The 15519-nt window shown below is 42.9% G+C and overlaps 1 protein-coding gene across 1 annotated transcript in view; it reads right to left on the reverse strand.

Moving 5' to 3' along the window:
- The window catches only part of SLC4A11 (solute carrier family 4 member 11), a 170534-nt gene that overhangs the window by 36733 nt on the left and 118282 nt on the right, over window positions 1-15519 (reverse strand). The window contains exons 10-13 of the mRNA XM_026648175.2: window positions 11300-11425; window positions 9153-9266; window positions 7906-8038; window positions 7178-7251 (exon numbers count right to left, since the gene is read on the reverse strand). Coding sequence (XP_026503960.1) covers window positions 7178-7251; window positions 7906-8038; window positions 9153-9266; window positions 11300-11425 — 447 coding nt within the window. The remainder of the gene's footprint in view (window positions 1-7177; window positions 7252-7905; window positions 8039-9152; window positions 9267-11299; window positions 11426-15519) is intronic.

Below are 15519 nucleotides of genomic sequence, written 5' to 3' on the forward strand. Positions count from 1 at the left end.
AAATCATCTGCAAACACTTGGAAGGTGGTAAGGTGATAGGGAACAGCCAGCATGGATTTGTAAAGAACAAATCATGTCAAACCAATCTGATAGCTTTCTTCGATAGGATAACGAGTCTTGTGGATAAGGGAGAAGCTGTGGATGTGGTATACCTAGACTTTAGTAAGGCATTTGATACGGTCTCGCATGATATTCTTATCGACAAACTAGGCAAATACAATTTAGATGGGGCTACTATAAGGTGGGTGCATAACTGGCTGGATAACCGTACTCAGAGAGTTGTTATTAATGGTTCCCAATCCTGCTGGAAAGGCATAACGAGTGGGGTTCCGCAGGGGTCTGTTTTGGGACCGGCTCTGTTCAATATCTTCATTAACGACTTAGATATTGGTATAGAAAGTACGATTATTAAGTTTGCGGATGATACCAAACTGGGAGGGATTGCAACTGCTTTGGAGGACAGGGTCATAATTCAAAATGATCTGGACAAATTGGAGAAATGGTCTGAGTTAAACAGGATGAAGTTTAACAAAGACAAATGCAAAGTGCTCCACTTAGGAAGAAAAAATCAGTTTCACACATACAGAATGGGAAGAGACTGTCTAGGAAGGAGTACGGCAGAAAGGGATCTAGGGGTTATAGTGGACCACAAGCTAAATATGAGTCAACAGTGTGATGCTGTTGCAAAAAAAGCAAACGTGATTCTGGGATGTATTAACAGGTGTGTTGTGAGCAAGACACGAGAAGTCATTCTTCCGCTCTACTCTGCTCTGGTTAGGCCTCAGCTGGAGTATTGTGTCCAGTTCTGGGCACCGCATTTCAAGAAAGATGTGGAGAAATTGGAGAGGGTCCAGAGAAGAGCAACAAGAATGATTAAAGGTCTTGAGAACATGACCTATGAAGCAAGGCTGAAAGAATTGGGTTTGTTTAGTTTGGAAAAGAGAAGACTGAGAGGGGACATGATAGCAGTTTTCAGGTATCTAAAAGGGTGTCATAAGGAGGAGGGAGAAAACTTGTTCACCTTAGCCTCTGAGGATAGAACAAGAAGCAATGGGCTTAAACTGCAGCAAGGGAGGTCTAGGTTGGACATTAGGAAAAAGTTCCTAACTGTCAGGGTGGTTAAACACTGGAATAAATTGCCTAGGGCGGTTGTGGAATCTCCATCTCTGGAGATATTTAAGAGTAGGTTAGATAAATGTCTATCAGGGATGGTCTAGACAGTATTTGGTCCTGCCATGCGGGCAGGGGACTGGACTCGATGACCTCTCGAGGTCCCTTCCAGTCCTAGAATCTATGAATCTATGAATCTATGAATCTATGAAATAAACACTCTTTGCTTTGATGACGACTGACAAGGTTCGGATCCAAAAAAAGAAAAAAGAAAAAAAGGCCAAGAAATTCAAAATAATGCTGACATTTTAAGTCATCCTGTTGGTCTAGTTACCACAGATGTTCTGGGAACAGTAAGTGATTTCACATGCAGCACTACAGTAATACCTGAACACAACAGAGTAGGTTTAGAACGGAGCATAGATCTTAAAATAAATGTCAAGACTGTTACTGATTTGTGTCACTTCACATTTTACTTAAATGTAGCAGTTAGATTATATGTATTCACTTTGGATTAAATGTTGGGGAAATGTAGCTGATTTTTCATCCGTATTTTACTTATTGTAATGTGTGTTCTGATTGGAATGATTGGCAGTTGGATAGATCAGTCTGCAATGTAACAAGGATTTAGTGTTTAATATTCAGCTGCTGCACGCTAAGCAGTCTTTTCAGAGGCACTACAGAACAGCCGAGTTCTTTGCACAAATTCAATAGAGAAAACACTTTAAACTAGCAGGTTGTAGGCTTTAAACTGAACTGTCCTAGAAGGCAGTTTAATTTCTAGTTCCTCTGTTCCCTCTAGTTCACCTTTGTTGTTTGCTGCAGCTGTTACAGAACCGTTTCCTGTAGAGTGCAAATGTCAAGATCAAACAGATGCATGGCTTAGGTGGTTGGGCCATGAGTTGAAAACAACTGTCACTAGGATAGTAAGAAGAATGCATGTGTTTGATATGTGATAATACCCCTCTCCCTAATTTCCGGCATATTTAAGGATACCTTGCAAAGCATATATAAAAGCAACATGGCTTAGCAAATTAAGGAACAAACGTGAGCTTCCTTGGGAGCAGTGCGTTGCTGGATGCACTCCCTGACAGAATGCTTTTAAGGTAGCAGGAATGGCATAGCAGCGTAGTGTCTGCCAGCTGATGTGCTATGCAACCTGCCAGCATGCAGAAAGTCTTCTGATCTCACCCTTCTGATCTCCCTAGCCACATAACTACTGGAGTACTGTGTCCAGTTTTGGGCCCCACACTACAAGAAGGATGTCGAAAAATTGGAAAGAGTCCAGCGGAGGGCAACAAAAATGATTAGGGGTCTGGGGCACATGATTTATGAGAAGATGCTGAGGGAACTGGGATTATTTAGTCTGCAGAAGAGAAGAATGTGGGGGGATTTGATAGCTGCTTTCAACTACCTGAAAGGGGGTTCCAAAGAGGATGGATCTAGACTGTTCTCAGTGGTAGCAGATGACAGAACAAGGAGTAATGGTCTCAAGTTGCAGTGGGGGAGGTTTAGATTGGATATTAGGAAAAACTTTTTCACTAGGAGGGTGGTGAAGCACTGGAATGGGTTACCTAGGGAGGTGGTGGAATCTCCATTCTTGGAGGTTTTTAAGGTCAGGCTTGACGAAGCCCTGTCTAGGATGATTTAGTTGGGGATTGTTCCTGCTTTGAGCAGGGGGTTGGACTAGATGACCTCCTGAGGTCCCTTCCAACCCTGATATTCCATGATTCTATGACTGTCCCTCAATAATAAGATAGGCAAAAACTGACATAGAAAAGTCAAGTGTTTTGCTGGGTTTATAGAGCAAGTAGGAGTCAGGATTAGAACTCTGGAGCCCCTGGATCCAGGTCCTGTAGTCCGGAGTCCATGCAGACTCTCATAATCCCCGGGTATCATCACTCGGTCAGTCCACAGGAGAATTTACAAAGGATCAAAAGGGTCTGTGAAAGCCTCATTTCAGTGATTCTGCCCACACCCTTCCAACGTTCAATATGGTATACTGGACACACGTGTGGCTTTTTCATACTGTAGTAAAATCAACCCATCTCAGAGGGGGGATGGCAATGGTGAACCTAAATATCCAAGGAGATGGGGAGACAGATATTTGGAAGAGTGTAACAGGCTGTACTTAGAAAAGCCAGTAATACTCATGGAGCTGGGCAGTGAGGAGCATGGCAGTTTTAAACACATTCTAATGCAGAACGTCCTTTAATGTGAAAGCGCTGTGCTCCTAAACTCCCATGGCCCATGCTGAAAGCTGACCTTGGGATGTCTACATCTGTTATAGGTGGGGCTGGTAGCACTGCCCAATATTAAATTTGCCTGATACTACCCCATTATAAGACTCTGGTTTCAGTTGCTTATAAAAAACTTTGCCAAATGTTAACCATTGGGGCGGAAGTTTTAATTGTTGCTTGTCCGCATCAGGCTGAATTTCTTTTGGAAAATTTCAGCCAAAATGGTTCAGCCATTCTGAGAATGAGGCTAGGGGGAAAATACATTTTGTTGAACATTTACTTTGAGAAGCTCTAGTGCCCCCATGCTTTGGAGCAAGGACTTGAAGTTTAGCAAAGGATGTGCCTTTTGGCATCCCTGGGAAAATCTGCCTAAATTTGGCCAAGGTATAAGCCATTTAAAAACTGCAGTTCACATGTGCTAAGTTGAAATTTGTTTCTGCTTTGCATATAAATTCCCTGAAGATTCTGTCTGCATTGGGCATGCTCCAGCCAGGGGGTGAGCAGGGCTTTCCCTGCAATTCTAGTTCTGGGCTGCTGTGGGCCAAGCATTCAACTTGAGAGCAGGGAACATGCCTTTCCTATACAGTCAGTGCCCCCTCTCCCCCGCTGAGCCCAGACAACATGGAGGAGGACGCTGCCTGCTTTGAACACAGAAGGAACAAGAGACAGACCTGCAAGGGAAGGAGCAGGGGGAGTAGACTGGGACCAGAGGCTGGCAGGGAGAGTTGGGAGTGGGGTTGGAGATTGAAACAGAAAACGAAGGAGAGAGAGAATGAGACTGGGAACCAGTGGGCTGGGATGGCAGACTGGAACTGGGAGCAGCTGGTCAAGGAGACTTGGAGTATCTATCAGTGTATCCCATGGGGAGGAGCCAGTTTGCAGGGGGAGAAATGGTATTGGCTGGGCAAAGACAAGGGACAAGAAACTGAGTGGATAACAGCACAGATTGGATGCGGAGCTCAGAGAGGGAGACTGGGACTGGAAGCAAGCAGGGATGGGGAATGTGGTCAGAAGAGGGGATGACTGGAGGCTGGGAAGAGACAAATTGGATGAGGAGCTGGTGGGGAGGGAAAAGTCCAAAGGGGTGAGACTAGGATTTACTGGGCAAGGAGACTGGCTTGGGGTGAGAAGCCTGAGGAGTGGAGACTGGGACTGGTGAGGGGATGGGGAGCAAGTGATGGGGAAGAGACAGTAGGACAAGGACAGGTTGGAGAGGACAAAAAAGGGCAGAAGAGTCTGTGCCCATTAGATCACTTCCCCCCAGCGCCTGGAATGGAACCTAGGATTCATGACTCATCATTCCTCTGCTGCCAGCAAATATCCGTGAACCCCCTTTAGTTCTGATCCACATAGAGGATGACAGCTACTACTATCGGTTACCCCATTAGTTCAAGTAGCAGAGGTGGTTGGTTTTTTTGTTTGTTTTATTTTTGATGGGGGCGAGTGTTATACAGGTCTCAAGGGTGTCCTGCATAGAACTGGAGTCTATCCCTGCATCTGTCAGAGTTTCTGTGTGATGCTAGTCAAGTCACTTACAACCAAACATTCCACAGGTGATCACTAATGGCATGTTCCTCATTTTCTGGGTGACCAGCTTGAGACCCTAGAGTCTGATTTGCAGAAGTGCTGAGCACTCACAGCTGCAATTGGCATCAATGGGAGCTGAGCTTTGAACACAGAAATGCTGTAAAATGCTAAGTACTCTGAAAAATCAGGTCCTAGGCATGAAATTGAGCATCCAAAAATAGTGGATACTTGGGACCTCAATCTCTGTGTACCTCAGTTCCTCATCTGTAAAATGGGGGTAGAACTCTTTAATTAACGTTTGTGAAGCACTCAGAAACTACTGTTATCAGCACCATAGAAAATGGTAAGTTAATAATTCGGTCTTCAGAGCAGGTTGAATAGTGTGCAGTAAATAAGGCCAGGGACCACACATTGTACAATGAGGAGAAAAAATACCGAAGAGCTCATCTTTGAGTGAGCACAACCCATCCTGTGCTCTGAATGAGGCCGGGGTCCTATCGATAAAGTAGTCCGTGGTCATGCAATTGAAGACTGTATCATAATGCATATGCACAAGGGGCCGAATTAACATGGCTCAAGCAACCCTAATTCTGGCATTTCCTAACTTTTCAGTGCTTCATTTTACAGCCTGAATAATGTTTTTTTAAGTACTTTTTGAGTGTGCAATAAAGAGCAGAGCCTGCAGGTTCTACGAACTACAAATCACACCATGGGACCACCTTAATTATAAAGGATTCAAGGCAGCAGAACTCAAAACCCCTTTCGCCCTGTTCGTATCAGGCAAAAAAAAAAAAAAAAAAAAAAAAGCGGGGTGGGGGGTAGGAGAGAGGGAGGGTAATAACATCAGCTAATCCCTCATTCAAAGTGTTTTCAAGGCAAGGCAAAAGGAACACTGCCTTTAGCATCCAGTTTCTGCAAGGAGCTTTCATCTTTTTCACTAGGAGGGTGATGAAGCACTGGAATGCGTTAACTAGGGAGGTGGTGGAATCTCCATCCTCAGAGGTTTTTAAGGCCCATCTTGTCAAAGCCCTGGCTGGGATGATTTAGTGGGTGTTGGTCCTGCTTTGAGCAGGGGATTGGACTAGATGACCTCCTGAGGTCTCATCCAACCCTAATCTTCTATGATTCTCTCTTGTTCATGCCCCATCCTGTTGCCTGCGTCTGGTGAAGGTAAAGACTGCAGGAGCTTTGTTACGCTTACCCAAGGTCAAACACTGCAGAGGTGTACAGCAGAGAAACCATGAACTGTGACTGGTTTGGCAGAGAGACCAGAAACGCTTCCTTTAGGTGCATCCTGACAGGCATTTGCTGCAAACCTGTATGTTTCCCTTTAAGGGAGCTGGACTGGTATGGCAGCTCATTCTGAAGTCATCTGTGTGGGTCTCCCTCCGTATATGGCCACAGGCGGAGGGTCTTTATGTTACCCAGCAGTCTCATGGTGCCTCGTGTATAGAGGGCACTGGGGCACTGCGCAGTTAAGGTCTGGCTGGAGGTGAACCCTGGCGATTTTCAGAGGGGCTGTGCTCAACCTGCTCCACACAGCGCAATCTAAACGGTACCTAGTTTGCATTGAGGACGTCCTGTTTCAAACAGGACTAAGTTAATGTGCTCTAGGTACCTTTTAGAGTGCACCAGCAGGATCTACACAGGGCAGCCAGAGCACAACACTTTAGAGCACTCTGCATTTTACATCCCTTCAGCCCGGGCATAGACTGCAAGGACCAGCTTTCACATAGCCCAGTACAACTGACGTGGGCTCCAGAGCCCAGGTTGCTTACTCAAAGGGTTAAGGATTTTCCCGCCCCCTGTTATGCCCCACTTGCCCCAAAGTTCACTGTGCTATTGATGGCGGAAGGGAGGATGAATCTAAAATGATGGCGAATTTTTGTTGAACAGAGCTTTGAAAGAGAAACGAAACGGTTCAGTAAAATGTATGTGGGTGGCAGGAAGCAAAAATTTCTACAGTGTCATTAAATTGCACCTTCTCCTTTCAATTTTAGTCTCTGATCCTAACAGAACAGCTGAAACAAGAGCGTCTATAATACAGCCTACATATCCAAAATAAAACCTTGTCATGAATCATCTTCCCATCAACACAGTTTAGAAAAACTGAAGACCCTTAATGAATACTTAATAGACAACAAATGCTGTGTATACTGCAAATCACATTTTGCTGGGAGTTCTATAGCATGGTTTGCATTGAAAAACTGAATTTATGGTTGGAATCTAGTTACTGTCTTTCTACAGCAAAACTAAGCGTGGATCAGAACTGAAAAATACCACCTTCTTTCAGTGCTTACCTTTAATAATCCCTTTGAGTGCATCAAGCACAAATGTAATCGATATAAAAAGTGCAATGATTTCTTCTGTTGATCTACAAAAAAAAAAAAAAAAAAGCTCCCATGGATTAATATGGTCAGAGTGACAAAGTCTGAATACCCACCAATATATTAATATACTTGTTATTTTATGAGGCAAGTGCACAGATTTTAGTTAAACACTGATTTGGGTGATAGAACTAGCAAGTCTTGAAAACCTCTTGCAAACAGAAGTACTAAAAACTGGAATGAGCACATGCTGTCCAAAGCCAAAACTATATATTTTCAGTGGAGAGTATTTTAGTTTTGTAACACAGATCTTGTTACATGACATTTAGTTTGCTGAAAGTGGGGGTCCAAATCTATAGTGTACCACCATTCTGAAGACTAATGGTCCCTGCAGACCCTGCTGATGCGTATTAACAGTTCATTAATGTGCTTTGATCTAGTCCTCTTTGAAACAGGACTAGATCAAAGCTCGTTAATGAACGGTTAATGCACATCAGCAAGGTCCACATGGAAAATCAGTCCATGGCAGAGTAGCTTGGGTTCAGTTCATACCCCAGCTTGCTGCAAACTAATTGTTCATGTAGACAAGCCCATAGATTTTATAGCAAGTTCACAATTAGGAATTTCTGGAACATAAGATTTTCTGTTTGCTGAATAATATAATCAAAATGGGACTTCCCTTGAATAAAAGGAAGAGGTACCTTTTAAAGAGCTTCATTACAAGACTGAAGTTAAAGAGAGAATACAGCACAAGAAAAAAACTGTTCCACAGTCCAATCCAGGCGTAGAAAGCACTAAAATCCAAGCTGTAGTCATCACAGATCCCCCGGATCACTGCAACAACAGTAAAACATTCGGTGGTGGATTCATGTTTTTAAGATTTTATAGCTAAACCATTCAGATTTATAGAGTTTAAGGTCACAAGGGACCATTAGATCACCAAGTCTGACCTGTATGTCACAGGCCATTAAATTTCATCCAGTTACCCTTGTACTGAGCCCAATAACTTGTATTTGGCTAAAGCACTAATTCGTTCAAATGCAATGAACGGGCAATAGTTTCGACTCCATCTGTCAACACTATGGACTGTTCCAAATCTAAAGGGAGGTTTAACGCCCTCAGGAAAGGAAGGGAAAGAGAGAGAGAGAGAGAGAGAGAGAGGTCCTGCATTACATATCTTGACCATTTGGCTGCTGTTGAATTTTCTAGGTACCGTGTAACCAAATCTTATACAGCACACCTGAACATCCGATTGGTTCTTGTTAATGAGCCCTGGTAGCTCAGCACAAGCAGAGGACCAGTCAAAACAGTATTAACATAATGTCAGTACCGATATTTAAAGAATGATATGGGGGGGGGGAGGGAGGGGAGGGAAAGACTGTTCAAATGTTTCTTTTGAAGGTAGCCAAGTAGTAAGTATCTCTCTAGTGGAGAGAGAAGCCACCAAACCACCCCACTGTAATTTGACTTATTGGACCTATAATGCAAATGCTGGTGGATCCAACTACCCTGTACCTTCAGCTAAAAAAAAAAAAAAAGAAAAAGAAAAAGGCTACTCTCACTGGTTAGCCATTGCTGAAAATCCACTCATCACACCGGATCAGGACTATATATTAAGGATGCATATTGCAGTCCCTGATCCTCAATGCCTACAAATATTTATTCCCAAGTGAGAACAAAAAACATCTCATGGAAATTCAATTTTATTCTCATAAAAAAAAACCTGTATACTTTTTTCCATTTAGAAATCTCACTGAAACAACACTCCCTAAATCCCTTTTGCAGGGCTGAAAGCAGGTCTGTAACGTTTAGCTTTGTGTAGCTGTAGGCCTAGGATAGATTTACTTAGTGCAGCTCTAAAGAATGCAAGGCTCTCAGCGTGTATCATCTCAGCGATTCTGAGTGCAGTATGTTCTCTTCCATCCGCAATATGCTTTGGTAAACTTACCATTGATGTACAAGGCTAAAGGAGCTGTGGTTAAGAGTACAACTAGAGGCTGCCCTGAAAACAGAGCATAAAGAAGTCCACCGATACACTGGCCAACAATTGTCTTCTGCACATCTAAAAATAATGAAAAAGTGTATTTTTTAAGACCACGTATTTACAAATGCACTTCCTACTAAGGGGCTGGCTACATTGCAATTGACTCAGGCAGGAGCCTGGGCTCTGGACCCCACGAGGAGGGAGGGTCCCACAGTCCAGGCTCCAGCCCGAGCCTGAAGGTCTAAACTACCATTAAACAGCCCCTAAGCCTGAGCCTCGTGAGACCGAATCAGCGTACACATGCCCTTAGTGATCAGCTAGATTATTATTGCACTAATGTAAACCACCCAAGTCATGAATGCTAACCACTAACAGCACATACTGAGAGCAAGACTATTCAAACAAGGGACTACCCACAGATAGCAGTTAATACACAAAGGGCACAATCATTACTAGGGAATTCAAATCGATGGTACATAACCAAACTTACATTAATAGTCTAAAGGGAGACTTGGTATCCCAGGCAACTGCCCTTTCACATGCAGAGCAGAGGGATTTTTTTTAAAGCAGTGGGTCTCAAACTTATTTGATTGCACCCCCCTTCTTTGTGTCTGTAATCGTTTGTGCCCCCCTTCCACACACACACACACACACACACACACACACACACACACGTATGTACATCCATTGCCGGCCAAGCAGAGCGGAGAGCTGTGGTTCCTGGCTGGGCGCACAGCTCGGAAGGCAGTGCCGCACCAGCAGCAGTAGCGCAAAAATAAGGGTGGCAAAGTGATATTTGTCAATATCACTTTTCACAGCAGACTTAGTGCCCCATTGCCAACCTCTCTGCTTCACTGCTGCTGCTGCCACCCCGAGGCTGACAGCTGGAGACCTGCCACTGCCTCCTGGTGAGGGATTGGGGGAGTGAAGGGGGAAGAGGGGAGGAGAGCCTGAACCCAGGTAGTAGGGTTCCGGCTCTCAGCCAAAGGCAACGGGGCTCTGGTTGTCCCCTTCATCCCTTCCCCCTGCCTCCCCGGTGTGCATGGCCCTTCTGCATGAGCCCCGGCCTCCTGGGGCTGACAGTCCGAGCCGCGCGGGGCTGACAGCTGGAGCGCTTAAAAAAAAAACAAAAAAAACCGCACAGCTTGCGCTTTCCTTGGCACGTTCCTGCACCTCCCTTGGGAGGCACACCCCATAGTTTGAGAACCACTGTTTTAAAGTGAAGCAAGGAGCAATTTTTCATACATAAGAAGTAGACAAAACAGGGCTGGATTCTCATCTACACTAAGCTGCTGTTGAATTACAAGCAAAGTGTCAAGGGACCTCAGTGCAAAGATGAATCAGGCCGACAGCGGGGCTAGGTTGGGTGATACTAGAAGAGTAAGCAAATGTCTTCCACCAGGCTAGTTATTTGTATTACAATAGCCACCCCAAGCCCCAGTCAGGAGCGGGGCTCCATTGTGTTAGGTGTTGTACAAACACATAGCAAGTGTGGACTTACAACCCTGTGCACGGGATTACCCTAAGGGCTAGTCTACACTTACCGGGTAGTTCGACGGCTGGCAATCGAAGTTCCGGGTTCGATTTATCGCGTCTGGTCTGGACGCGATAAATCGAACCAGGAAGTGCTCGCCGTCGACTGCGGTACTCCAGCTCAACGAGAGGAGTACCGCAGAGTCGACGGGGAGCCTGCCTGCCGCGTGTGGACCGCGTCTGAACCGCGGTAAGTTCGAAGTAAGGTATGTCGAATTCAGCTACGTTATTCACGTAGCTGAATTTGCGTACCTTACTTCGACTTGGGGGGTAAGTGTAGACCAAGCCTTAGTGTCATTGCAACACAGGTAGCACAGAACACAATAATATGTCTGTACTTGTCTATGCACCCAGGGATACCAGAAAAGTGTGTATATAGATACAGATTCGTTTTTCTAATCTATTAAGAGAAATAAGGTCGGAGCACAACTGTCCATATTGTTACTGGAAAAGAAGTCCTTACCGACGTCTCCTCCACCAGACCTTGCTTATTTCGTTATTTCCCCCATACAGACATAAAGCAACCCTGATTTACAGATAGAGATAGGATTTTAAACCAAAAAGAGTGGTAAGCTCACCAATAACTCCTCTTGTGTTTTCATCATTTAGGGAACCAAATGCAATGGATGGCAGGAGGCAGGCAAAATATAAAAAGATCATCGTTGTGATGTATTTTCCTATGGCCTTGTTATTCCCAATAATCCCTGAAACAAACCAAAAATAGCAGTATTAATAATCAATAGCACAGTTGATTCTATGGCATTAAAACATCACTCAAAGACAGTCATGCAGATCTTTAGTTATTGGTGACAATAATTTAAATGCTAAAACGAAAAACTGGAAATGTAGTCTGCATCCATTTAAAAGATACAATTCCTGATGGTGTTTATGCCCAGTTATAGTACAAAGGCAAGCTATGGCAGATAACCCATAAGTAGTGAACATAGGTATGAAAGAATGTTCAGTGTTTCAACCTGAAAACCTACCTTCATTAAGGAAAATTCCATTTCTGTTGAGGTGAGTTTCTTGTTTGTTATTTACAAACTATATTTGATTTTTCATTCTGTTCCCATTTAGAAATTATTTACAGATACTTCTTCGGGATCAAGGAAGGTGACTTAGGTGAAGGAAGCCGAACCAGTTGGGATAAAGTAACAACCAAACCTCAAGCCAAAGGTTTATTTGGAGGCTTGAATTTTAAAAAAAGGTAAATTATTTTTCATTTTAGCGCACCTCTACACTCCCATCTGGGACTCATTGTATTAATTTAGATGAATTATATGGCCCAAAGATATTAACATAAATCCAGTCACTATCCAACATTAAAAAGTGTTAAACACGGTTTGGGGGTTGGTATAGAGGCCCCCCTCAGCCTGCTTAGTACCTAAGCCAACGCACCATTAAAAATCCGTTTAACCTTCTTTTGTTTAAAAAAAAAAAAAAAGGGAAACCAGTTAAATGTAAATTATGGAGTACGACTTTTTATTTTACCAATACCCCTTTCCCTGGAGAGAGTCTTTACAGGGAAAAATCCCTTGTGTGACAGTCTCTTAGGTGGTATTAAAGATGGTAATAACTGTCCTGGTGGGGAAAAGAGAAGATGTTAGTTGAGATGGGCTGGAGCCGCTGTTGTAGATGCTATTGTTAAAGTCCAACCCCGTTTTATCTCTGCTGGTGTTCGGGATTCATCTGGAACTGATAGGGTTGGATCCATCTCTCTGGCTTGGTCTAGTCAGGACATCTCAGAATCAGGATGATGAAGGTCCAGGGTTCCCAGGAAATGGTGGGGTTGACAGCCATGATGGTGAAGCTTGCTTCAGTAGCCTCTGTCGGTTCTTCCTTACTTCGTCCCCCAAAAAATCTCTTTCAGGACCCGCCCATCACTGTCTTTTTGGAACACCCCATCTCCTCATCATTTTGTCCTCCAATTAGGCCCAATACCTGACACACCCATTTGGGTTCATTAATTTCTGGTTCCACGGCTTCTTGTTTTACCAGACATGATCTTAACACAGTCCTTGAAATATATCACCATGGACTTTTTTGTTTGGACTAATTTAGTCTCTTGGTCTGGTTTTCTTGCACTTGTTGATAACATTCAATATTGAAAACAACTTGACCTATTTTTCCATCAACATTTGTTGTTATAGATTATTGTAACATTTTGTCAACTTTCACATACTTTTTACTGTCGAGCTTACAATTAGGGCAACTTTATCAAAACAGACCAGAATCAGAAGTGCCAAAATGCCACCCGATAGGCTGTTCTAGCAGACAGACATTCTAGCATCATCAGAAACAGGAAATACTGGAAATCTCAAGAGAAAACATGTTTTTGTTAGACCTGCAGCCTAATTTTCCAGACCCAAGAAGTTTGGACAGTTTGGATGAGGATCAAAGCAGCAGCCACATGTTAGGGGTTCTTAACTAAAAATCAAGCATATGAACATTTTGTGATTTGTCCTTTGTTAGTTTCAACATGCTAATCAATTATCTTCTCAGCTCATAGTGCTTTTGATAGGAACAATAACCACCAGGAACTACATTGTCCCAGACAGAAATCTGATAATGCTATAGGCTTGAATCATTAGCACACAGGGGAAAAAACAGTTTATTTGATTTGATAATTTTACAAAAACAAGTGATACAATACAAGAATGCCTATGTTAAGGTTATATGCAGTGTTGTTTTTGCTGTGTTGGTCCCAAGATATTAAAGAGACGAGGTGGATGGAGGTAATATCTTATATTGGACCAACTGAATGAACTCTCACACAAAAAAAAGACAAGACAAAAACACTATATCACTTGTGGGCGAACACTTTTCACAAAGCAATCACTTGGTATCTGACCTCTCCGTCCTTGTCCTCAAAGGAAACCTTCAAAAGAAAAAGCCTGGGAGTTTAAATTCATAACTTTGCTAGACACTAAAAATCAGGGTCTTAAAAAATAAATACACTCGATTTTTGGCTTATTACAACAATCGGTAACCCACTAAACCCCCCTTTTTTGTCTTATGACTGCAGGGGTGTTAATGGGTCACTTCACCTTGAATGGTTCCTTAGATTAGAATGTGTGTTAGCTACTTATGCCAGACAATCTGCGCCACCTTGTATTTAGTTGCGTCACTCTGTATACCTATCCCAGACCTGAACAAGAGCTCTTTGTAACTCAGAAGCTTGTCTCTCTCACCAACAGCAGTTGGTCCAATAAAAGATATTACTTCGCCCACCTTGTGTCTCAAAGGGCATATCTATACTACAGCCTACGTCGGCAAAATTTTCGTCGCTCAGAGGTGTGAATATTCCACCCCCAAGCGACATAAATTACACCAACGTAAGAGCTCCTGCGCACAGCGCTATGTCGGTGGGAGAGCTTGTCTCATCGGCATAGGGGGTCTTCAGCTGTCTGTATAGACATGGCCTAATATCCTGGAACCAATACAGCTACAGCAACACTGCAAATTCACTGAGCTGCTGTGTCTTTCTCTATGTACAAATATACCATGTGTAAAATTAGCATTTTTAACTTCAAATATTTATCACAATGACATTTTTCTTTTAAGTCAATGTCTGATGAGAGATCGAACAGACTTATTTGCAGCCCAGAAACTGACCCAGTCCACTTCATCTGAAAAAAATGCAGGATGCATCATGACAGTATATCATTTGGAACAGCCTAATAAAACGAGTGGAAAAACAAGCCACCTTCCTCTGACTGGGCAGTGTACAATCGGCTTGCAGTCCAGCTGTGAGATTTGAGTGCTTGACTGTTAGAGAAGCTGTGACTTAAAACGGAGGTACAGCTACAAATTCAAACTGCCAGTGACCAGGCTTATTTGCACGACAGCTCTATTTTTTTGTGCTCTATCATTTCCAACATATTCAATTATCTGTGTTCAGGTTAAAAAAAAAAAATTGCTATCTGACTTTAAAAAAAAACCAAAAACACCATACAGCATCTTCTGGAAAATGCACAGATTAGAGTATTGTTGGCCTCAAATTACTTTAATATTCATGTTTAGAACATAATTGATAAAAAGGCTCAGTTGGAGGCTGACACACTTAGACCTATTAATTTTACATTTATTGAATAAACTTGAGACATTCAAGGAGATGTGGGAGTATAGCTATTAGTAAAGCACGTGTTCCTTTCCCATTGTATTAGCTATTGAATAAAATCAGCTGAAAAGTTCAATTACACTGATGTGCTTCACAGACAAAGCCACATCTTTTAAACCCAAGGCAAACAAAGTATCAGTCATGTTTAAATTATAAAAAATGCTTGGCAGATGATACCCTCTGAGTCATTCCTAAAGAAGGGCAACATATACACACTTCATGCTGCAGTGCCACATTAGAGAGATTTTTGAACTGTATTATGAATTGTTAGGTTAGATCTGGCTTTCTGATCTACCTCTCAGATCCATCCCAATTAAGAATAACATAATTTCATTGTAATTTGCGGGAAGAGTGAAAGCAAGAAGTGAAAGGAAGAAGAGAGTCTGCTTTGTATTCTTGAAGAGCACAGATGGCCAGAATGAAGAATTTCTTTTTCCTTAGAGGAAGACTGCTTATGAGAACACGTTCTTTAAGCTGGAGCGCTCTATATTCAACCGATTCTTTCTATGGCAAAGGGAAAATACACTCAGGTTCAGGAAACCGAATTTGAGAAAAACAAACAGAATGCTCAGGGGGATTCTACCAACTTAATATCTTGTATTTCTTTCGGCTATTTATTATTTCCTGCAGACTTCTGTCCACTTAGGAGGATGTATATTCACACACATCCATATTATT

The sequence above is a fragment of the Terrapene carolina genome, unplaced genomic scaffold, assembly GCF_002925995.2.
Source record: "Terrapene carolina triunguis isolate 2854851 unplaced genomic scaffold, T_m_triunguis-2.0 Scaffold66, whole genome shotgun sequence".
In the NCBI taxonomy this organism is placed as follows: domain Eukaryota; kingdom Metazoa; phylum Chordata; order Testudines; family Emydidae; genus Terrapene; species Terrapene triunguis.